The 23,444-nt window shown below is 26.7% G+C and overlaps 5 protein-coding genes across 12 annotated transcripts; 2 read left to right on the top strand and 3 right to left on the bottom strand.

Moving 5' to 3' along the window:
- Positions 1-380: 380 nt before the first annotated feature.
- Positions 381-5,943, top strand: LOC106793091 (protein Malvolio). Of its 5 annotated transcripts, XR_001382378.1 has the most exons (14): positions 1,340-1,669; positions 1,745-2,000; positions 2,113-2,235; positions 2,324-2,550; positions 2,678-2,816; positions 2,914-3,069; positions 3,203-3,361; positions 3,451-3,501; positions 3,580-3,962; positions 4,048-4,258; positions 4,347-4,417; positions 5,132-5,300; positions 5,571-5,616; positions 5,702-5,937. XR_001382378.1 is itself a non-coding variant. In XM_014759716.1 (13 exons), exons 2-12 carry the CDS (start codon positions 1,779-1,781, stop codon positions 5,587-5,589), a joined length of 1,761 nt encoding a protein of 586 aa, XP_014615202.1. In that variant the 5' UTR covers positions 1,340-1,669; positions 1,745-1,778; the 3' UTR covers positions 5,590-5,616; positions 5,702-5,937. The 5 variants fall into 5 exon arrangements, 4 of the variants coding, with proteins under 4 accessions (XP_014615201.1, XP_014615203.1, XP_014615202.1 ...); XM_014759716.1 differs by lacking the exon at positions 5,132-5,300; XM_014759715.1 differs by lacking the exons at positions 1,340-1,669; positions 5,132-5,300; positions 5,571-5,616 and adding an exon at positions 381-430 and having other exon boundaries at positions 1,813-2,000; positions 5,702-5,943.
- A 69-nt stretch (positions 5,944-6,012) lies between these two features.
- On the bottom strand, positions 6,013-9,559 carry LOC106793094 (prostatic acid phosphatase-like). The gene is made up of 7 exons (XM_014759725.1): positions 9,236-9,559; positions 8,962-9,060; positions 8,410-8,832; positions 8,212-8,335; positions 7,913-8,124; positions 7,614-7,794; positions 6,013-7,535 (listed from the first exon to the last, which is right to left on the bottom strand). Exons 1-7 carry the CDS (start codon positions 9,329-9,331, stop codon positions 7,411-7,413), a joined length of 1,260 nt encoding a protein of 419 aa, XP_014615211.1. The 5' UTR covers positions 9,332-9,559; the 3' UTR covers positions 6,013-7,410.
- A 1,103-nt stretch (positions 9,560-10,662) lies between these two features.
- Positions 10,663-12,859, bottom strand: LOC106793154 (retinol dehydrogenase 13-like). The gene is made up of 6 exons (XM_014759841.1): positions 12,522-12,859; positions 12,139-12,304; positions 11,948-12,056; positions 11,566-11,880; positions 11,295-11,502; positions 10,663-11,173 (listed from the first exon to the last, which is right to left on the bottom strand). Exons 1-6 carry the CDS (start codon positions 12,596-12,598, stop codon positions 11,071-11,073), a joined length of 978 nt encoding a protein of 325 aa, XP_014615327.1. The 5' UTR covers positions 12,599-12,859; the 3' UTR covers positions 10,663-11,070.
- A 768-nt stretch (positions 12,860-13,627) lies between these two features.
- On the bottom strand, positions 13,628-18,701 carry LOC106793135 (transcription factor Dp-1). Of its 3 annotated transcripts, none has more exons than XM_014759811.1 (11): positions 18,259-18,701; positions 16,946-17,064; positions 16,747-16,813; positions 16,576-16,673; positions 16,245-16,396; positions 15,988-16,150; positions 15,546-15,907; positions 15,329-15,411; positions 15,160-15,243; positions 14,810-15,090; positions 13,628-14,573 (listed from the first exon to the last, which is right to left on the bottom strand). In XM_014759811.1, exons 1-10 carry the CDS (start codon positions 18,305-18,307, stop codon positions 14,858-14,860), a joined length of 1,410 nt encoding a protein of 469 aa, XP_014615297.1. In that variant the 5' UTR covers positions 18,308-18,701; the 3' UTR covers positions 13,628-14,573; positions 14,810-14,857. The 3 variants fall into 3 exon arrangements, with proteins under 3 accessions (XP_014615297.1, XP_014615295.1, XP_014615298.1); XM_014759809.1 differs by having other exon boundaries at positions 14,824-15,090; positions 18,259-18,700; XM_014759812.1 differs by having other exon boundaries at positions 14,824-15,090; positions 16,753-16,813; positions 18,259-18,700.
- A 951-nt stretch (positions 18,702-19,652) lies between these two features.
- On the top strand, positions 19,653-22,818 carry LOC106793143 (DNA replication factor Cdt1). 2 transcript variants are annotated; one of them, XM_014759827.1, is made up of 7 exons: positions 19,653-20,011; positions 20,129-20,610; positions 20,680-20,926; positions 21,014-21,353; positions 21,433-21,615; positions 21,879-22,120; positions 22,204-22,818. In XM_014759827.1, the coding sequence occupies exons 1-7, from the start codon at positions 19,820-19,822 to the stop codon at positions 22,570-22,572; spliced, it is 2,055 nt and encodes a 684-aa protein (XP_014615313.1). In that variant the 5' UTR covers positions 19,653-19,819; the 3' UTR covers positions 22,573-22,818. The 2 variants fall into 2 exon arrangements, with proteins under 2 accessions (XP_014615313.1, XP_014615312.1); XM_014759826.1 differs by having other exon boundaries at positions 19,653-20,610.
- Positions 22,819-23,444: the final 626 nt, after the last annotated feature.

Raw genomic sequence — 23,444 nt, 5'->3', positions numbered from 1 at the left:
ATTTTATTTCAAAATGGTTTTTTTATGACTAGAAACTTTCAAATTTCTTTCGTAATTTTAATGACGCATAAAAACGTGCGTATATGATGCTGTAAAATACAAAGCGTAGGAGGAAAGAAATCATTGACTGTCGGGAATCCCGGACATGTGTCTCATATACTATTATCTCGTTATGTATACTTTGTGTCTTGTAAGAAAACGAGCTTCGAATAAGCTTATTTTCACGTTACTTCTCATATTGATTTAACGTGTAGATTTGTTAAGAATTCATAGCTAATGCGTTTGTGTTAAAAGATAAATAAAAATAAAAGGAAAAAAAAAAATATATATATACTCGTAATTCGGTAGTTTCTTTTACATTTAATTCTACTATTTCTTTTAATTAATCTCGACCATAATCAATAGTTTCTTGAATTACCAAGGATGAACAGTAAGTAATATGGTTTATTCTTTTTTTTCTAGGATTATAGAAATTCAATAAGGATCTTTCGCGTTTGTTTTTTACTCTATCCGTTAACAATCTAATATGTCTACACACACACATATATATATACATATTACTTTAGCCTACTTGCGTTTATAGTATAATCGTCAAATTACACAAAAATCATTTCTAATTCTCTATCGTATAATTTCTGTCGAAGTTTTTTTGGAATTCTTGTTATTCCAGTTGCTTCCAAATAAAACTGGGTAAGTAGATTAAATTATATAAACGACATTTGAATTTCATTTATCAATAAGCATGCACTATATAAATCAACATACATTTCTTCTGGGTTATTCCATGATCATATTACGATAATAATTTTTAATAAATAGCATTAGTCAGATCATTCACGCAAATTGGACAGCCCCACCATATCGTTTTAGGAAACTCGCCGCGTAGTTAATTTCGTAGTGTTATTCCCAACAGTGGCTCTCAACTGCTTTTTCTAATTGTCCAATATTTAATATATCGCTTTAATGAAATGAATTAACAATGACAGTGAAATTACATAATATATAAATCAGTTTGATAACGCAAACAATTGAAAAAAATTTTTTCAAATTTCTTTTTATAGAGAATATATTTATCATCAGGATTAAAATATCATATTTTTAAATATGAGATTGTGATATAACGTAATCAAATGTTTTTTAACAATAGAAAAATAGCACAGTAAATCTTAAATAATTATAAATCTTGTTTAAAGTTTTATTATTGTTTAGAAAATATTTATTTCGAAACAGTGATTTCAGAATACATTCTGAAGGATGAAATTGCCTATGCAATTTTTATCTCTCTTTGAAAGAGCGCGCGCATAAAATACGCAGTTTCGAATACTGATGATCAGGGGTTAGTTTTAATCAGAACTTCGTCGAGTTCGGTTGTGGAGCTCGCTTTTTCTTTGGTTACATATTTTTTTGTATTTACTTTCCTTTCAATATTTTTCACTTTAGTTTTTCTTTTTATTTTCCATTATTTTAATGTATATGATTATTTAATCGAAATTATGTGACTTTTATATCTTGCTTTTTTTTTATCGAGTTTAACAAGATATTATTGTTCTTTATGAATACAAATTATTTTTTGACAAACAATAAAATAATTACAAGTGATTGATTTCTTTGTCGAATTTCGTTCGTTTACGTTCGTCATAATTGCATTAGATAATCAAAAAGAACAATCGTTAGTATTTCTACGTTTATATATATCTACATATGATATAAAATTATTTTCTCAGAAAAGAATTTTTTCTTTTAGTAATTGTACGCTATTGTTTTGTGATCGCAATTCTATGTGTGTTAAAAAGTCATTAAACGAAATTGTAGATACTCCTGAAAAATATACCATGCAAAATAGACATGATATGCATAATGAAGAGACGACTAATGTATCTCATCAACGTATGGAAAAAGTCAAAAATAATGCTAAAGTCACGGAAAACACATCTTTGTCACCGACTACAAATCAGACCTACTTCGCTAATGAAATAATACCAATACCTGAAATAGAAGGAGTATGTATATATATTTATTTATTTATTTATTTTTTGTTAAAGTATCTGTTATTTTGGCTTATATACTTAATGAAGTATAATGAATATATATTAAAGATGTTCTTTTTTACAGACTGGTTTTAGCTTCAGGAAATTATGGGCCTTTACAGGGCCTGGATTTTTAATGTCAATCGCATATTTAGATCCTGGTAATATAGAATCTGATTTGCAGTCTGGTACAACTGCCAACTATAAGGTATATATAATTTTGATATTTATCAATGTTTTAATACAATGTGTTAAAATTATTTATGTACTATTGATATTTAATATGTATTTTATAGTTATTATGGGTTCTATTAAGTTCTACGATATTGGGACTCGTTATGCAAAGACTCAGCGCACGTTTAGGCGTGGTTACTGGATTACATTTAGCAGAAATGTGTTATAGACAATATAAAACAATACCTCGGCTTATTTTATGGATAATGATAGAAATAGCTATTATAGGTAGTGACATGCAAGAAGTAATAGGAACAGCTATTGCCTTATATTTATTATCATACGGAAAGTAAGTTGTTATTATTATTAGAAAATTGTATTTTAAAATCTCTATATATAAATATTGTAATATATTGTGTACAATATCGTATAAAAATGAAAAATTTATTATTATAATTGTATATTATGTATTTTAGACTTCCTCTATGGGGTGGTGTACTTATCACAATAATTGACACATTTACATTTTTATTTTTGGACAAATATGGCTTACGAAAATTGGAATTTTTCTTTGGATTATTAATTACTATTATGGGAGTTACTTTCGGTTATGAGGTAAAAGAAATTGACAATATATTTTGAATGAAATAAACGTATTATCTTCTTTTATTTATATATTTATTTATTAACCTAATGTTTTTCATATTTTCAGTATGTTATTTCAAAACCACCTCAAGATCAAGTTGTAGAAGGAATGTTTATACCATGGCTTATGCAATATGACAGTAAAACATTACTTCAGGCTGTAGGAATCGTTGGTGCCGTTATAATGCCACATAATTTATATCTCCATAGTGCTCTTGTGAAAGTAAGAAAAAAACAGTTTCCACGATATCTTAAAAATTATCGAAGAAAGTAGATATCTTGACTCAATTAATGGATATATTTTCTTAAAATTCTAATATTACTAATTAATTATGTATGTCCCATGAATTTTTTAGTCAAGAGATGTAGACCGAAGACAACCTGCCAAAGTTAGAGATGCGAATATGTATTATTTTATTGAAGCAAGTATCGCACTTCTTGTTTCATTCGTTATTAATGTATTTGTGGTTTCTGTTTTTGCACACGGTCTCTTCGATAAAACCAATCAAAATGTTGTAAGTTTTTTATTACAATTGTTATTTACTTGGTCTTATTGAAATTCTTAACGTAGAATTTAATTAATGGTTTTATTGCTTAATTTTAGTATGATACTTGTAAAACAAGTGATATTCAAATAGATGATAATTTATTTCCTGTAAGTAAAATTATAATAATTATATATTGATATAAATATTTCTTTTGATACAATAACATGGAATTTTCTTCTTTCTAGAGAGACAATAACACATTTGAAGCAGATTTATACAAGGGTGGTATATATCTTGGTTGTTCATTCGGTATGGCAGCAATGTATATTTGGGCTGTTGGTATCTTAGCTGCTGGTCAATCTTCTACAATGACTGGAACTTATGCAGGCCAGTTTGCAATGGAAGGTTTCTTAAATTTAAAATGGGCTCGATGGAAGCGAGTACTTTTTACTCGGACAATTGCTATTGTCCCTACATTCTTAGTAGCATTTTATGCCGATATAGAACACATGACTGGCATGAATGATATTTTAAATGCTGTTATGAGTCTGCAATTACCCTTTGCTACCTTACCAACAATAGCCTTTACTAGTAATCCACAAATAATGGGAGAATTTACAAATGGAATGTATGTTTTTTTATTAATTAAATATAATATTAATATTTGTAATATGTACATATATACATTACATAAAGTTTTTCTTTTATTACAGAGGAAATAAAATTGTTGCTACTGCTTTATCTGCAGTAGTGATAATAATAAATATTTATTTTGTAATAAATACTGTACAAGAAGAAGTTCCTCATCACTGGGCAATATGGTTTGGTATTGCTATATTAGCGTTTTTATACCTAATATTCTGTATATATTTAATAATTCATATGGCAGTAAATATGGGAGCAAAAATCCTCAGTAATTATTCGGTATGTGTATCATATTATACCGCATATATAGATCTTTGATTATTATTTAAATATTATATTGTTTTTTTTTAATATAATTACATTTTAGTTTGTTAGGAAATACATTAGTGGGCCCGTTGATAATAACTTTGGCCTAACCAATCCTGCAATATATGCAAGGTAAGGCATAAAAAATTATAATATTTTAAAATGATGCGAAAATAATAATTTATTTTAATAATTAAGTCATCCTTTTTATATATAATCAAATTGTATATATGCTTTTTAAATGTAATTATAATTTTTGTGTCTATGTAATACAATTTTATTACATTTGATATACAAATGTATGTAAAAGCTTTTTTGCAGTTAACAAATATTAACATCTAACATTTAAAATTCAAGGAAAATTTACAATATTGAATAATGCAATTATTAGTATCTATAAAATTGTTATAATAATAGAAGAATATCAAATTTTATTTCAATGTGCCTTGTAATAAAGCAAATTTAATTTTATGTAATTGTAAACTTATAGAAAGGTGAAGGTTATGTGCTACTAATATTTTAAAAAGAAATGAGATTTATATTAATTATTGTCACTATTTTAACTCGTAAAAAATGCTTATTTATTTAATACAAAATCTATTTTTTTAATGGCGTTAAATATTTCCTGAAAAGATTATTTATGAAATTAATACTAATCTAATGTAAATAAACACTTATTTAATACGATTCCCTATATGTTTATTAATCCTATTATTTATACGTTTTGCACATTGTTCATTAAAATCCCTTCCAATGTGCATATTATACATTTATACTAACATATCATTATACTAAAGTAACTAAGAAAAATGTTGAAAAATTTGACATTTTTGTTTTTAATCTCAGTTTCTTCAATACATCGGAAACATCATTAAGTACCTAGTTATACAAGTGTAATCAACTGTATACAATGCAACGATTTTATAATTGACATGTATCTCATATTCAGCAAATATGAATATCATTTCCAAAACTATGCTTTTATTATTATGATGTCAGCATAATATTGTAAATGGTACGTATATGTGTGTAATGAAATTATAATCACACAAATCGTTACATATTTATTATTTAAAAAGATAGATACCACACATAACATACATCGTATAAAACCAATAACATTCATAAACGTGATTTTTCTTATATATATATATAAAAGCTTTAATATATAAGATGTTTTTCGTGTTGTTATTTGTGTTTTGTTCTTGCCAAAAATGTGTGTATCTAAGCAAAGTAATTAACCAAATATTATTTTTATTGCATGCAAATTTTTAACCACTAAAAGTATGGGTTTGCAACGTTGATTTTATTTTCTATTTACAATAATAAAGGTACGAATAATTTTTAATACACATAAATTATATATTTCTTTTATTCATTTCATATTTCTTTAATAATAAAAATACTTTATTTTAGGACAAATCCGGCATTTTCAATACAAGAAGGATTAGGTGGAAGCTTTACATCTCTATCAAATTTTTGATGATTATTAACAATAAATACTATTATATAAATTACTTTTAATCTTAAGCATAATTTTCTTAAATGTTCATATTTTTAATATAATAATTTATTCTCTTTTTCTTTCTTCTACAGTACAGTATGCATTATACGCTTACAAAAGTAAATAAAACATTGATATTTCAATTACATATTTATATATATTCTCTTTTGTATAAACTTTTTTTAAAAGACTATTATTTTATAATGTGTTATATATATGTATAGATAGTATTAAAAATCAATTTAATTTTTAGATAATACGAAAAAGCAATTAATACTGTATGTAAAAATGACTGCTTATATTGAACGAACTTTTTCTTTTAAATAATATGTTTATTATATAGATAAAAAATTATTATGTATTTTATAAATACACACGAGAAACTATATGTGGAGACGAAACATGAAATTCTCCTTTTGTCGAACCACAGCCGATAAGCAATGGCACGTACGGTGCAGCGATTCGTTTGTTTAGGATGAATATGAATGTCCCGTGTATGTGTATGTGATTGGCGCGTGGAACAACGCAGCAAAATCGTTGCGCAAAGTAAAGAAAAAAAAGAAAGATAAGAAAGTTAGTCGTAAGCCGATCGTTCAGGCGAAAGGACTTTTAAGACGTTATTCCTACTTTATTAGCCTTTAAGACGTTTCTTTTGATTTTATTATTTCTTTTATTTTTAAGAAACACTTATCCGTTTTTGTCATACTGATATTTCCACAATATACTCACTAACAAAATCCATAATCAACTTTTTTTCGTTATCTCCATACCAGATCCTACCTATATAATAATAATAATTATTATTATATATGTACACATTTTAAAAAATTGTAATGTACTGTAATCTTTGCAGTTTGTAATGCATCAATATTCAAAATAAGATATTTTAATTATATACCCTGAAAATTTTAGTCTTCGTTTATATCATTTCATATGAAGTACTAATAAAAGTACAATGTTTATTAAATATTTTATCAGTAACAAATAAAATTCCGAAAACAGCTTAAGTAACACAGCACTCATTAATATTGTTAGTTATAATATCCACTGGAAGTTTAACATACTTCAGTCATCCTTCCAATATTTATAATAATACATAAATTATGTACAACCTGTCATTTTCTCTTTAATATTCTCTTTTTTGGTATATTAATTACATATTTCTTGTATGCAAGAAAAGTAACATAAATGAAAAGAAATCTATATGAAAAAGAGAAATACAAATCTTCCATTTGATTAATAATTAAATCCATATAAACTTTAACATGTATAAAAATTATATAGTATCTTTAAAAGCATGGTCAATTATGTTGTCACTTTTCTTGTTTACATATGATATATATAAATATGTTCAAAGAGAAATCATTATTTTTTTATGTACACAATCTAAAAAATTAAAATTGCTTGATACAAAGTTCATTACACATATTATTGTGTAAAATTCTATATAAGAAATACAACATTTTTTGGCTTCATATATACCAAAAGTTGCATATTAAAAAGGAAAAAATTCATCATCTTTGACAAAACATTAATAATAGATATCTATGGCCACTTATTTTTACTTTGATGATATTAAATATCTTGTATCTTAATATAACCGTAATCGTTTAGTTTATTTTTATATAGGATCTGTTGTTAATCTGAGGTAATACTGGTTATGTGCACGTTTGTAATGCCTGTAAACAACTCCAATTACTAACAAAACTAGACTAACTAGCATCAATATCGACGATGTTAATATTGCTGAAATGGTAAGAATAAATTCATTTTTAATGAACTAATTTTTTATAAAAATACAATATTTATATAAGAACTACTTACCGACAACAGCCGTTAAATCGATATTATACCCACTCTTTTCATGTTCTACTTCACACTCTTTGTGCCAGTCTTCTGGTATAGTATCTTTAGTTAATTCAATAAATTTATCCAATGGACATAAAGCGTCGCAACCAGAAAGAGTTAATAGATTTGGTTCTTCAGTAGTATTTTTGTATGAAATCTATAGAAAATTAAAAACTTTTACATATTATTTATATATAATATTTAGAACATTAAATGTTTAACTTTGATTTCTTTGTACTAATTAATTATAATATATTTATATACAAAATTTATACCGTGACAAAATATTCTTTTTTAGAATTTATTCTCAATTCTATTAATATTGTGGCTGTATATGGAGGACAATGTGGATCAAATAAGTTTAAAGTCATTAACATATTTGCCACGGTTTCATCATGAGCACTGTAAACCCAAACTTTTCTATCAGGAATCAAAGCATTCTTAAATTTTTTGTCCATGTGATCTATCATTTCTCCAAGCAAAAGACCTGTTAAACAAAAAAAATAAAAAATACATTTGCATTAATTATAAAAACTTCCATTGACGTTAAGGTTAATCCAAAAATATACTTTACCTGTCTTCAATCTTTGTAATATTTTATTGTACGCACTTATTGTAAAATATTTTTCAGCAAGTGGTTTTAATTTATCTGGGAATATAGTTTTTGTCCATTTAGGTAAAGTTTTATTATATAAATTCTGCGATAAAAAATTTGTTAATATACGAACGATTGAAAAGAATAGACTTGCTAAAAATATTAAAATATAATTACTTCAATATATAACGTGTCATATAAATGTTCAACATCTTTTAGAGTGTTAATGTTTCTTCCTGTTTTCTCTGTTAAATAATCATACAAATGTTGATTTTCTTTGTTTATTTTTTTTATCTCCGGTGATTGTAATACTTTATCTCTTTCCAATAAATATTTTGGGCAGTATTTTTTTCCAGATAAAACGTTATCTTCTAATTCTGGTGTAGTATGTACTGGAATAGGCATCCAACGGATAGTATTCCATATTTGATTTCCTTTTGGTGGATACAAACCAGCTAAATTTGCTTCAGCTGACATTAATGTACGATCTACATCCGTACTTCGGATATAAATGTCATATGGAAGATATTCGTCGTTTAGAAGATGAGAATATCTATTTCTTAACCATTGACCCAAATGTAAATGCTGATTTTTACCAAGCTATACAAACATGTAAGAAATAGTATAATGTTATAATTATACCAAAATAATATGACTCATAAATAAATGTTTTACATGTATAAAATATTTATTATTTATAATTAATAAATTAATTGTTTTTATATTTACATTGGTTAATTGTCCAAAAGGTACTGGCCACAATGATTCATTCTGATATGGATCATTTGGATAGAATTCAATAGGTGTCCGATCACCATGTCTATAAAGCTTTAAAAAGCATAGTTATATAAGTATTATTAATATCAAATTATTTAAATAAATAAATTATATATAAAAATTATATACAAATGAGATAAGATTAATCTAAAAATAATAAATACATATATATTAATGTTTTTTAATGCATATATGGTAATTATACATATGTTTGTTTTTTACTTACAACATTTGCGAAAATAACAGTTCCTAAATCAACACTGTTATTAGCAAAACACAATATAGCAAGGTTCGTAAACACAATAAGTGATCTAGCGAACATGGTATTGCAATTTGAATTTATTTGATATTAGATTAACTACAAATAATTTCACTTTCAAATTTTTTTTTTAAATGCACCATCTGTTAACGATTAAAAATAATTTTTCAAATATTATAATACTTTCCGAATAAATGTCATACTCGAGCTTATGTCGAACACTGTCAGTAAGTTGTCAGTGGTCATTGCAATCAAATAACATTCTTATATGGTACTATACTCTAATCAGATAAAAACCATAGATTATTTAAGTATATATATATATATATATATATATATATATATATCTTATCCATATGTAAGTACGATATTACTACATAACAAAGATTTCACACTTTTACTTTTAACATAGAGAAACGATACAGAAGATATACGACTAATTTAAAAAAAAAAAACTAGTTTGCTTCTAGAGGGCATTGCAGATTCGTTAACAATATAAAGAGATTGATAGAATACGCTTTTTACAAAGTCTTTTGACGCCTTCGTAGTTACTCAATTTCGCTTCTACTTTTTACTTTTTAATTTAAATTGTGCGGGATTTTCAGCAGAGAAATCACTCGATACAAAGAGGCAGAGGGCGCTGCTGTAGTAACCACCCCTGTCTGCTTGGCTCGACGGCCACGTGATAGCGCAAGGTTGATGCTAATGTGTCATGAATATACAACTTGTATAGAGACCGGTATTCATAATCTGTTTCAAATACTGTTTTAAGATGCCCTTTAGATTTGTACTCGCTATTTAAGGGGTTAAGTGTAGTCAAATGCATGAAAAAATGAGTATTTTTAAATAAATTGTTCAGACAGTAATATAATTTATTTTATAAACCTAATAATAATACAGAGTAATTATATAATGCTTTAACTTGATCTCACCAAATTTTCGAAACAAAATTTTGAATGAAGTTATTACCATTTCTGTTGGACCCCCCTCTCACAATAATGTGATCATCATATGCCACTAATACTAATAATTTTTCTTTTGGCGGTACGCGATTTACGAATATTATCAGAACACCAAAGTTCTCTAGAACCTTTTTTATTGCCCATAATAAATTATTCACACATTAATGTGACTCACATTAGTACAATTGCCACGAATATACTGAGAGATGGCCTGAAATTTTAAGTACTCCAAAAACCCAAAGATTATAAATAAAACTATTTTAAGAAATACTGAAGAGAATAAAGTTTTTCTATAGAACGTTTATGAATGCATAACAATAGATTTCATAGGATCTAGTATGCAAGTAGAAACTGATTACGATATGCCCCTACCGCTAGCTACCTGCCATCGAAGGTCCGAAGCCTGACTAGAGAGATCAACTTACATATGTGTATGAATTTTGATTTTTATTAAAGTATTGTATAATATGCAAATGTTTATTATAATTATTATTTAACACAAAACATTCATCAAATCATCGACAAAATTTGTTTTTTTTTTCACTAGAAATGTATATATTAATTACTATATGTTGCTAATAATATTAATTATAAGTCTTTTTGTAGATTTGTCGTCAATCATAGTTGTATTACATCCTATCTAATGTATAGATGAGTGATTGAAAAGTATAAGTTCAAGCTGTAAACCAAATGCTACAGTCCAAATTAATGTGAAAGGGAGTAACATAAGTTTGAACACTGATATTTTATAGGGGCTTCCTTGTAGTGCTTTTAGTTCATATTTTGTCCATATATTTCGTTAAAGTCACGCATTCTTCGAGTAAAAGGTAATAAACAGTCTTAAGTGACATTTAACTTTGTCCATTTTTCACTAACTAACCATAACCATTTTGACAATTTATCATCTTTAGCTTCATCAGAAACGTTAGAAATTTCGTTATTACTAAAATATGGAAAACAAAAAGAAATAGTTATAATGTTATTTTACTTAATACACAGAATATCTTATTTAAGAAAATTTCCTTGAATATTTGTAAAATTGTTGATAATACAATATCACTTACCTGAAAAAAGAGCCCGTGACATTTTCAAGGCTAGGATCTAATGCAACATATAAAATAGATTGAGCTCCTTGTTTAGGTGACTTTATAAAAGGCCATATAAATGGTTTAATCAAATATCTTAAGAAAAGAACTTTAAATATTATCATGTGTCTTGTTATTTCTGTATCAACAGTCCCTGGATGAACTGCATTAACTGTGACTTGTGTTCCTAAATAACATACTTATTTATTTAATTGAATAAATGCTAAATATGTTATTAAAATTATAATACCTTTTAGTTTATTTGCTAATTCTTTTGTAAATAGAACATTGGCTAATTTACTTTGTCCATACGCTTCAAAAGGATCATACTTTTCCATACTATTTAAATCTTTGACTTTAAGTTTTGCATTTAAATGTGCATTACTTGAAACATTTATAATTCTTGATGGTGCCGATTCTTTTAAAACATCTAATAATAAGTTTGTAAGCAAAAAGTGTCCCATATGATTTACACCCAGCTGCATTTCTATACCTTCTTTGGTATAACTTTTTGGACATCGCATTACACCACCATTGTTAATAAGTATATGAAGTTGAGAATTTTCTGTGCCATAAATATAAATATTAAAATTGATATGCTTAAACAGCTAATTAAAATATTTGTTTATTACCTTTCTTAAATCGATTAACAAAGTGTCGTATATTTTCTTGAGATGCCAAGTCACATTTTCTACAATAAACATGTTTATTTTTGGTTTCGACAACAATTTCTCTACGTGCCTAAAACAATAAGATAAATTAAGAAATTTTTAATCAAAACTAATATGTAATATATATAACTGCATTTAAAACTAGCAAATACCTGTTCACATCTTTCTTTATTTCTACAAGCTAGGATAACTTTTGCGTTTCTTGCAGCTAATTCACGAGCTGTTTCTTTACCAATACCAGAACTCGCACCGGTAACAATTACAACTTTATCTTTTAAATCTTCTTTTCCTTCATATTTTGTCCCACCTAAATAATCTCTACAAACAACAAACAAGACAAAATGTGTATAATACTTACTAAATAAAAAGTAATTATTTTTTTAATAAATATCTTAAATAATATCACTTGTAGTCAATATGAATATATTTTTCAAATATAACAACATAATGAGATTCAAATGGTTAAACCAATAATTTGCATATATTTGAACTGAATTTATTTATAATAAAATTAAATTATGTAAAAACAGGTTACTTTATTAGGTAGCTTGTACCAACTGTTGTTGCAATTATTGATGCATAATAAACTGGTTTTGGAATTGACCATCGCATTATTAAAGATTATAAATAATAATTATTATAGTTTTTATATATTATATTTTGTATTTTAAACTTTAAACTTATGTGAGCATACACTGCACCGGGCAAATAACATATATATGTACTTATATATATATAATCGAACACGTTCTTGCATGAATTTGTACAAATTTATATGAATTGTATGAATCACAAAAAACTGGTTGGATAAAATTGTTCTATTATTGTATTATTTTATTTATTTATAAAGCGTAAAATTCACTTAATCGTTAAATAATAATTAGTATACATATTATATTTTTATTAAGTATAATGTAAGGTTAGAATTGTAAATAATGTAAATTCCATCAGATGGCAGTTTATCCGTTTTACAATATCAGGAACCACTAATCCATTTCTTAAAATTTGTTATTTTTTTTGCAAATAATAGGGGAAGAGTGATTTTTGTTGTTAATTATGAAGCCGACTCTTGTGGCAGATGAAATGTTTCCAGAAGGAGCAGGATCATATATAGAACTTGAGGAGGTAATTATATTATAACACAATGTTGTTTATAACATTTAAAATATTGTTTATAATTTATTACATATTCATGATGAATATAAAAAATTGTCATAAAAGATTAATTATATGATGATATGCAATTACTTTTTGTTACACACATATTTTATTTTATTAAATTATAACATTTTTAGGTTGGTGGTAGCCGTTTATTAGTAGACCTTACAACCAGCGAGAAGGCGGTACATGCAGATTTTTTCAATGGTATGAACATGAAGTATTTTTAAACCAGTCTAGTATTTTCTTGTAACAAATTTAATTTTAATTTATAAATTTATTATCATTTCAGAATTCGATGACCTTTTTGATGATGATGATTTAGATTAAAGTATTTTCAAAGTTACCTATTTAGTATACACAGTAGATAAAAAATTTAATGTTATAAAACTTAGTTATTGGTTAATATCACCTGTTTCTTCAAGTCAATTTTTTATTGACAATGAAGAATATATTCTTGCAAGTGTTAGAAGAGTACTGTTATTTTGATGTAATAAACATTAAGTTCATATATTTTCATTTTTGATTCAAAGATTATAGCTTTAACAAACTATATAACAACTTTGTCATAAAACTAATCATATTTTGTATCTTGTAACTAATGATATATATATGTATAGAATTTTTTTCTTTTTTTCATTCTTATTTCTGATAGAATAATTATAAAGTCTAAATTATAAATTATTAATAAACTTCTATATATATATATTTAGAAACCTTTCATTTGCACCAGATTCCAATTATATATTACAATTAATTATTTCAATGTTTCATCGCTTCAAGTTACTTGGACAGGTAACCTTATGAATAAACATTTATACTAAAAATTAATAAAAAAATAGAACAATAGCATTATGACAATTTATTTATACTTCAAAATCGAATCAGACGTATTCGCATTTAGCATACTGAACTTCACCGCGTGTCACTGATAATAATTATTATAAACGTGCCATAAGAAAATGAGTACTGGTCTTAATATTTTATACACATATTAATGTAGGTATAAGGCTAAGATTATAATTTATTATACATAAGTGCTAGTCATATAAATCTGTAAATCAATGCACAGTCAATGGTTTTTTTGATATTACATACGTTTTCAAAATTAGAATCACATCTTGTGCATTGAACTGGTTTCCTAATATGAAAAGAGCCTTGCTGATATATTTAGGCAAAGTAATTATTTATTACTTGTTTTCATTTGCCTCCAATCGATGTATTTTCCTCTTGTCCATTCTCATTTACTTTATCAGATTATATGTATCGATGATAGTAAGGATTAATAAAAAATCCTTGATTACTATTATACATCTACATAATCTTGATCGACATAGTAAAGACGGTGGTGATTGGGGCGGTAACGATGATGTCAGTGGTGATATTGATAATGATCACGTTGACACCACTGATGAAAATAGTGCATATCCTGAAATTATAATTATCTATATCTATAAATTAAATGTAATTGAGTATATTTCTGATGAGATATATACATCCTTTCAAAATCATTAACTATGATTTATTTTTAGTAGAATTTAATATTTTTTATATATAAATAAAATTTTGGATGAAAATATGAAATCTAAGATAATTAACTATTTATAATAAATATTGACTCATTGTAGTATACTAATTTAGATTAAAATATTTAAAGTTATTTACATAACGTAACGAACCCTGAGTCCAGCCTTGGGAAGTTTGATCCAGGTGCTAGTTAACTTCTAGATCACTATCAGCTTGATCATCCTGATCGCTCTCTTCTTCATCATCTTCTTCTTCAGAATAATATTGAGATGGTGGTGAAAGACCTTCTTCAGATAACGAAGTATGCGATGAAGATGGGGGTCTAGAACCTTCTAATTTAACTTCTAAGTCTTCCATAGAAGTACTAGGACCAGGTATTGTGACTGGGATGAATTGTTCCAGATCACCTGATGCTAATTCTAAAATAATAAATTTTCTGTAATGTTGAACAAATCCACTTATATATTATATCACTTTGAAATACGTACGTTCCACATATTTTGCAAGCGATTTAGGAACCATCGATTTTGCAGTCTGTAAATTCTCCTCGGAGCAGTTACCTCTTTCTAGACCTAAAAATAAGAATTTATATTACTAGTTATAAATATTTATAAATAATATAACTTAACATATAATTATTAAATTTTTTGTAATTACCAAAGGCCAAACCCATTTGTTTTAAAACCTCAATGTCATCATGAATTTCAAACTTATCATTAAAATTAAACAGGTACTCAGTTCTGTAACACCGAAATATGAGCATACAGTTAGAGACTAAAATATTTATACATCAGTAATAATATTTCCATAATTTTGTATATAATCTCTGAGTTTATAAATATTATATAAATAATTTATAGTAAGTAAAATATACTTGTCGTTTGAAATGCTGCAATCTAAAATAGTCTTTTTGCTGGTATTAACTATAAGGAATGGCAGCTGTATGGCAGAATTAGGTTTTGGTGGTCCATGAAGACTTTCATTTAAACGATTACGTTCTACCAAATTCTTGAACGAAATGTGTGAAAGAATGAGTTGATGAAGTTGTTGTGTCTTTGCTTTAATTACTTCAATTTTCTTTTTCTTATCTTTTTCTAGTGCTAAACATTCTTGTAATGAATTAGTTGGTAAACCTAACCACCGAATTTCTTTCTTTTCTTTGGAAATAATATTCATTGCCATTAATACATTTAAAGCATCATATACACGTCTCCTTATATTTTTTTGATCATATTGCTGAAACAAAAGTAAAATTATAATTTTATTATTAAACAAGGTAATTAATGTAATAATTATTATATGTAATACAAATTTACCTGATCTGTTAATGAATTTATATGCGCAGGATTAGTAAATTCTCCAACTAATTCATCTGCCACTTCATTATACGACGTGGTACCTTTTTTTTTTACTTTTTCACATACTTTCATCGAAAAATGACGGAGACCTTTCCCTACCTTTTCTGTTTTCCTTCTTTTACTACAAACAAAATTAACAAGTAGTATTATTTTTGTCAATGCAATGTACAATGAAATTTTTTTAGATAAGAATATGAATGAAAATAATACAGTACTCAGGCACAAAATCACTTTCTGTATCTTGTCGTTTTCTAGAACCACTGTGATCCAATATTGGACTAATAAATGTTTTCCCTGATACATCCTTAACAAGCTGTTGATTACTACTTTGCTGTTGCTGGGATACTATTGCCTGCTTAATATCACTCTGAAACAAAATTATACAGAAGTGCAATTACTACAGAAAATTCTAATAATATTCAAAAGATTCTTATGCTATATGAATAGACAATTCTTAGAGAATATTACAAGATATCTCCAGAGAAATAAAAAAGAGAATTAAAAAATAGACTTATAAATGTAAGGATATTTTGGAATATTGTTTACCATTTGAGCAGATGTTAATTGTATTGTTTTTGTTACTACAGGTTCTCCAGGTTTAGTAGTACTTAATTTTGTATTTTGCAAAGGTATTGTCACCAATCCTACAAAAAATAATATAAGTTAGATATGAAAATTAAATAATCATTCATTGAATGATGAATTAAACTTGCTCACTCTGACCAGGGGTTGAAGAACTTTGTAGGCTAATAGTTCTGAGGACTTGTGCATTTGGTGACAGAACCTAAAAATTAAATAAATAAATAAAAATATTACGTGCAATAATAAATATATTCTTTTCATTCTCCGAATGGAAACAAAATGTTAGCATAACGTTATTAACATAGAATGTATATCACTTATTTCATCAACATACCTGTGATTCTTGAGTTGGTGTTTTAAAAACTTTAAAACTACCAGTATTTGTCGTGTTAATAATACCACTTAATGATTTATTAGGTGTACTTTGTACAACCTTTATCACCTGTGGATGACCTGTAAGAGTTTTTAGTATTACAACTTTTTCCATTTTGTTAATATATTTATATTGTAGATATTTTCATAAGGGTTCATTCACACACACACATAATTAATCAATCATTGATAAAATAAGGAGACGGAAGTAATGTATCATCTTAAATTTCATCTTTGAAATTATGTTCTACGAAATATACTTTAACTTGTTTTTTAAATGAATAATGTGTGTGTTTGGTTCTATAGTTATTTTATTAATAATATTAAATGAGTCAGATGAAACAAAATTTCCTAGTAAAAATAATAAAAATCATTTAATAAAAATATATATATAAATATTCAACTAATTTAATATAAAGAATATCAAATTATGGTGATGAAATAATTTAATTTCTATAAATCTAGTGAAGACACACACACACACACAAAACTAAAACTATGTATATGAAAAACATGTTAAACAAAGTAATAGAATTTAAATATTTTTGTTTATAATAATACTAACTCGCTTATACTTTATTACGTTAAATATTATTTATAATCAAATAAAATATGTAAATTTGATAAAATTAATATTTTCCTTTTATGAAAGAAGATTACATATAATATGTTTAATAAAAATTAACTTACAGGAACAATTTGATTTGGCGTTTCTTATTAATACCAAGTTGGAAAGATGAAATTGTTATTTCGATAATTATTTATTTTATTTTTTTATTTACCTTTCTATGAAAAAGGAATATATTCACATAAAAAGCATTTACACAATTTCTTGAGGACTTATATATGCTTTATTGTTTGCAAGGAAGAAATGAATATACAGACTAGTAAGTCTAAAATAGCTTTTACGCTTGTATATACATTTACTACTGATTATTTTTTTACTATATATATTTTCATAATATATATAACGTATATTACAAGGAAAGCCAGGCTTAAAGTTTATTTAAAGAAATAAATTTTGAATTTTATTTAAATACAAGAAAAAGTAAGGGAATGTACAATCTTACAGTGTGCATTAAAGAAAAGAAAGACAAAAAAAAATAGTCAATATGATTCAGATATAAACATACGTTATGGAAAGATTTAAAATCATTAAAAGTGCACGTTGATCAAGAATTATGAATATTTTCCAATATTAAAAACTAGTGCAACGTGTTGTGTAGTGTATCGAAAAACACATGCCGACTGTCGGCGCATTCTTAGATAACTTACCATTGGCGTCATGTATTAAGAAATTCATCGTTTTATTTTGTTGTGTCATCTCTATAATTATTGCGTTCGTTCGACGTCGGAAACGATCCCACAGATCGCCCAAATACTAAGCCAAAATAAAAAGATCATAGGTACACTTGCAGGCTTAGCTTGCCGTATCACCAAAATGGCGACACTTGTGACACAAATCTTAGAATGCTATCGAGGATAAATTGAATCCTACGCACGAAATATTATAGTTGGCTGATTGTTGTATATTATAAATTATCCATCCTTTTTAATCTTCTACTCCTGCATAATAAAGTAATTGGAAGTTGCAGACTTGCATGCACATAGGATCACGGACGTCAGACGAGCTTGGCTTGGCGGCAGGACAATGTTAAACAGCTGATTGGTTCTCGATGATCACATGGTTCACCTACCCCCTCCAATCTACCTTACAAGAGCACATGCGACCGCGCCGAAAGGCGCCCCATCGATGTAATGCGCGCACGTAGTCACATCTTACGAAAATTAATGCGCTGAAATGAAAAAACCTTTAATAGGATAATAAATAAAAATTGATTTTAGTATTAATTAGTCAGAATTCGTATTTTTATTGCTTTATTTAAATATTACACTAGTTAATAAACAAACATTATTTCGAATGATTATTTACAATAAAATACCTATTTAAATATAATTACACATTTTATAATGCTTCATTCACAGGTTTTCTATTTTGACAACTATACAATGTTGACTATACGACTACACTAATCGTTGAACAGTTAAAAATATCACTGCAATGAACGTATTAAGCAGTATTAAGTAACTATAAAATTTTTGAACAAAATCAAGTCGAAAACATATGTGTGTTATTTTAGTTATCATAAAGCCATCGTTTTCACTTTATCTACGCAATTACCTGAAGATAGTGTACAAATAAGTGAAATAAATAGAGCTATAATATTTGCATTCAGTCTTTTCTTTTTGTTGCCTTTTACAAAACTTTCAATCAGGAATCCTCTAAACACTTGGCCAACCTATCGGGAGATCTCCCCACTTTAAAGTAAATTTGTGTCCGACTGATGGGGAGATCCCATGTTGACCTTAGTTATTTTGTTCGAGCGTGCTTGAAACCATACAGTTCGTTGCGGTGCGCGTGGTCGCTTAAATGTGTTAATATATATATATTTTTGTAAATTAATATATTCTACATAATAATAACCATATCATAGTTATAAATAGTCACCTGCGATAAAGTTCTACTTTAGAAGTCTGCACGAAATTACACGTGCTATTTTTTTGTTACGCAAAGTTAATTTTACCACTTCCCGCTCTCTGTGTCTAGTTTTATTTCCCAGGGATTTTACTCTGGGAACCAAAGTTCCCTATACATCTTACAGTTTTCGCGCTAAAACTTATTAATTCTGTATGTATATATGGAAAATAGTGTTAATGCATTATCGTGAATCAGCTTAAGAAAAGTTTGAATTTTGTGAAAGTATACGATTTATTCAGTCCGTTAAAGCAGAAGAGAAATATATGTTTTTTTCAATATATATTTGAATTAAGTACAATGTCACAGCCATCAGTAACGGCATATTTTAATACACGTAAACGACAAGCTAATGAAGATATCCTTAGTAAATCGAAAGTTTTATTGTTGGATCAAGAGCATATGAAAATGACTGAAGAAAGTGAAATGAAAGTGAAAACGCAAAATTTTCAACCATTAAAACTTGTGTCTGAAAAACAAGAAGAAACTATGGTAATGAGTCCCAAAATTATATTGATTTCAGGAATAAATAATTTAAATAATTTGACTTCTTCTAAAGAAAATTCTGTTATATATCCTACTAAAATTGATACTAAATTATCTATACAGAAAATAAATAAAGCTTCTACACGTTCACGTTCAGCTCAAGTATGTAAATCAAATCAGGATAGGCAAACAGATATCCGTGAGAGTTTTCTCAAAAAAAGTAATGATGCTGATATAAAAAAAGAAAGTGTTAAAAAAGTATTATTTGAAAAGAAAGGTACTTTGAGTCCAAAGAAGCAACCTTTGATGCCAAAGAAGAATGTAGCCGAAGATAAACAGACTGCAGTGAATGAACAAAATGAGTCTACCTCTGTTATATTTACTACACCTAAAAAGAAGACTAGAAATGACTCCATTAGAAAAGATTTAGATTTGAATGAAATTAAAGATAAAATTAATAAATCTGGCAGACTAGCAAAATTAAAAGCTTCCATTGATCGCATTACGAAATGTGATCAACGTTTAAATGAAGTTCAGAAACGAAATGATTTGAATAAACCTCAAATACAGAAATTTGAACAAATTCAACTTGAAATACCAGTCAGGTAAATACATTTTCATAATATTTACAATCTTTTCTTCAAATTTTATATTCAGTTTTATTTTTTGAACAGCCCTCAAAAGAACTTAAAATCACCATGCAAGGCATTCATGAGTCCAAAGAAAGAGTTGTTAGCTCAAACAAGTCCACAACGTCGTATTTTATTTGAACCTAAGGAATCAATTAGCCCAATAAAGAGTAAACCTGATAAAACTGAAGCTTATCAAAAATATTTATCGCTTGCCGAAAGTGATAAACCAAGATTACAATTACCATATAACTACAGATTGTTAGCAGAGATTTTTAGATACATTGATACGGTACATGAAGAATATCATTTATTGCATTTTTATTGTACTACATTAATTTATGTGTAAAATAATATTCCATATTCTTGATATTTTTAGGTTTCAGCTATGCTATTTAATCGTAAAGAATTAATAACATTTAAAAAATTGAAGCCAGCTGTTCAAGAACTTTTGCGACGCAATGTTACATTAGAACATTTAGCACAAATAAAGACTATTTATCCTGATGCTTATAACTTTCATCAAGAAAAAGTTAAATCATTTGGTTCAACATCTAAACAAGATAAATATGAATTAATTTTAACACCAAATGTACAAGAAGTAAAAAGTGATTTGAATGAACGAAATGAAGACAATGTCTTACAGACAGCAAATGACGTAAGCATGAGTCCAGCTATATTACTACAAAGAAAAAGGAAATTTTATGAAATTTTGTTAGGTAATTCCAACTATTTTACTTACTTTGAATTTTAATAAATTAATATCATACTATTACAATATTTATTTATATATTGCAGATAAAGTTAAAGCAGAACATGAGCAATTCTTGCTTAAATTAGATAAACCAATGGTCATTCCTAAAGAGAAAATTATACGTTGGCATCCTGAGTTTAATGTCGATGGTTGCAAGCCTATTGAGCAATCTGCATTGCCGCAACCACCTAATGTGGAAAAAGCCACTTCTGCTAAACATGTTTTGGGTAAGATGATATTAACAATGATTTCATTATGCAAACAGTACACACGTGTATGCATGATAATGTATTGATATGAAACAATTTTAAAATGAAAAAAAGAAACAAGCAAAAGAATTTTCAATTATACTTGCATGTTGCTCTCAATATTACAGAGTTTAATTAATATTTCACATAAATTATTGAACAAAATCCTTTAATTAGTTTATAAGAATATGTATATAGATTCTTAAGTAATATTTTTTAATACATATATTTTTTTTTTATAGAAAAAGCGAAGTCCTTATTCCATTGTAATACTCGTATGGAGAAAGCTTTGCAAAGATTGGCTGAAGCAAAAATGACATCAAAGTCTGTATCTACGGATATATCTTCTACTGAAGATCCTAATGACGATACTGTAAAACAAGTTAATATTACTATTGTTGATTCTCCATCAGTTACACCAACTATAGAGAAGAGCTATCTTGCTACGGCATTTAAAGGCATTCCAAATTCTCTTCTTGAAAAGGTACAACTTTTTCATTGTTCTTTTTTTTAATTAATTTATTTTCATTTTTAATTATTGTGAAATTTACGATTTGATGATGTCAGGTACGTGCAAAACAAGCTGCCAAAGCATTAGAGACGATGACTCGCACTCCAGATCTAGATAAAGAGGCGGCTCTATATTCTAGATTACCAGAATTAGCTAAGATTCTTCGCAGTATTTTTGTAGCTGAAAAGAAAGGAGTTTTAACTTTAGAACATGTACTGGCGAAATTAGACAATTCGTTTAGAACTAAACTTACTGCCGCTGAATTGGAGGAACATGTGCGGAAATTATGCAAATTATTGCCTACTTGGGCTAGTATACATAATGTACGAAAAACAGATTATTTGAAGCTTGCAAAAGATGTTGATTTAATTAAAGTAACTAAAATGTTGGAAATTATGGCCAATCATAAAGTTAAGAAATCATGATGCCAATAAAATCAAGCAAGTAATTTTTTTAAGTTTATTGTAGCAAGTAATTTATTATTTATTCGTATATTCCATTTTTTGCAATGTCATATTTACGTAATCTTTTTTCTAATACATTATTTGCACGGGTATAGTAATAATGAATTAGTATCTCAGAATTGATATCCTTCATGTGAATATACCATGCCTAATGAAATTATATATTTTAATAATACATGTGTCATAAATAAAAATGATATATAAAAATGAAGTCTTTTAATCCCGTTGTGTATGGGTGTGTTGTGTTTACAACATAGTAGTCATCATATTATTTTTTTCATAAAAGCTACACATTGGCAAAAATTACGAGATTTATGTTATATTATCAATATATATAGTGAAAAATATTTGGATATTTTAATTTTATTATCAAATACTTAAAAAAATTGATTTATTTATATAAAAAATACAAAATTAAATTACTAAAAAAATATTGAGTTAAAAAAAAAAGAGAGAGCTTTACTTTTCGTAGATTATGATTACATATTTATTTACAATGTTTATTTTATGTAACAGCACATAATATATAACATTAGGTCATCAGTTATAACTACAAATAGCGTATGACTAGATTAAAGGATCAAGAAGTAAAGTTACCACATCAAATCTAAATTTAGATCCAATTTATACATGCTTAATATATTTATGACATTTAATGACATTATGATTGTAATAAAAATAGTTATAATTTCATTAACTTTGAGAACTTTCATAATTCTGCCAAAGTTTGAATAGTAGTATAATAATAATGGTTATATTATCCAGATTATGATTTACAAAAAATAACAGATCTATACTTTACAACAGATTCTATTTTTATAGTATGCTTTTTG

The sequence above is a fragment of the Polistes canadensis genome, unplaced genomic scaffold (assembly GCF_001313835.1).
Source record: "Polistes canadensis isolate GaletaPanama2010 unplaced genomic scaffold, ASM131383v1 scaffold_11, whole genome shotgun sequence".
In the NCBI taxonomy this organism is placed as follows: domain Eukaryota; kingdom Metazoa; phylum Arthropoda; class Insecta; order Hymenoptera; family Vespidae; genus Polistes; species Polistes canadensis.
The sequence above is the reverse complement of the archived record's forward strand: the minus strand, read 5'-3'. Positions and strand labels throughout refer to the sequence as shown.

What these genes read in the sequence shown, in the direction of transcription:
- LOC106793154 (XM_014759841.1), bottom strand. Translation starts at nt 12,598, where the DNA reads ATGCGATGGTCAATTCCAAAACCAGTTTATTATGCATCAATAATTGCA. An exon ending in GGTACAAGCTACCTAATAAA is followed by an intron (nt 12,305 to 12,521) that starts GTAACCTGTTTT and finishes TGTTGTTTGTAG; the next exon opens with AGATTATTTAGGTGGGACAA. An exon ending in TGTTAATCGATTTAAGAAAG is followed by an intron (nt 11,881 to 11,947) that starts GTAATAAACAAA and finishes TTTATGGCACAG; the next exon opens with AAAATTCTCAACTTCATATA.
- LOC106793094 (XM_014759725.1), bottom strand. Translation starts at nt 9,331, where the DNA reads ATGTTCGCTAGATCACTTATTGTGTTTACGAACCTTGCTATATTGTGT. An exon ending in ATGACACGTTATATATTGAA is followed by an intron (nt 8,336 to 8,409) that starts GTAATTATATTT and finishes TTTTTATCGCAG; the next exon opens with AATTTATATAATAAAACTTT. An exon ending in AAAAAGAATATTTTGTCACG is followed by an intron (nt 7,795 to 7,912) that starts GTATAAATTTTG and finishes AATTTTCTATAG; the next exon opens with ATTTCATACAAAAATACTAC.
- LOC106793143 (XM_014759826.1), top strand. Translation starts at nt 19,820, where the DNA reads ATGTCACAGCCATCAGTAACGGCATATTTTAATACACGTAAACGACAA. An exon ending in TTCTGCTAAACATGTTTTGG is followed by an intron (nt 21,616 to 21,878) that starts GTAAGATGATAT and finishes TTTTTTTTATAG; the next exon opens with AAAAAGCGAAGTCCTTATTC. An exon ending in CAAATTCTCTTCTTGAAAAG is followed by an intron (nt 22,121 to 22,203) that starts GTACAACTTTTT and finishes TGATGATGTCAG; the next exon opens with GTACGTGCAAAACAAGCTGC.
- LOC106793135 (XM_014759811.1), bottom strand. Translation starts at nt 18,307, where the DNA reads ATGACACAACAAAATAAAACGATGAATTTCTTAATACATGACGCCAAT. An exon ending in TTCTTCAACCCCTGGTCAGA is followed by an intron (nt 16,674 to 16,746) that starts GTGAGCAAGTTT and finishes TATTTTTTGTAG; the next exon opens with GATTGGTGACAATACCTTTG. An exon ending in GAAAGTGATTTTGTGCCTGA is followed by an intron (nt 16,151 to 16,244) that starts GTACTGTATTAT and finishes TTTTGTTTGTAG; the next exon opens with TAAAAGAAGGAAAACAGAAA.
- LOC106793091 (XM_014759714.1), top strand. Translation starts at nt 1,779, where the DNA reads ATGTGTGTTAAAAAGTCATTAAACGAAATTGTAGATACTCCTGAAAAA. An exon ending in CAATACCTGAAATAGAAGGA is followed by an intron (nt 2,001 to 2,112) that starts GTATGTATATAT and finishes TCTTTTTTACAG; the next exon opens with ACTGGTTTTAGCTTCAGGAA. An exon ending in GGAGAATTTACAAATGGAAT is followed by an intron (nt 3,963 to 4,047) that starts GTATGTTTTTTT and finishes CTTTTATTACAG; the next exon opens with AGGAAATAAAATTGTTGCTA.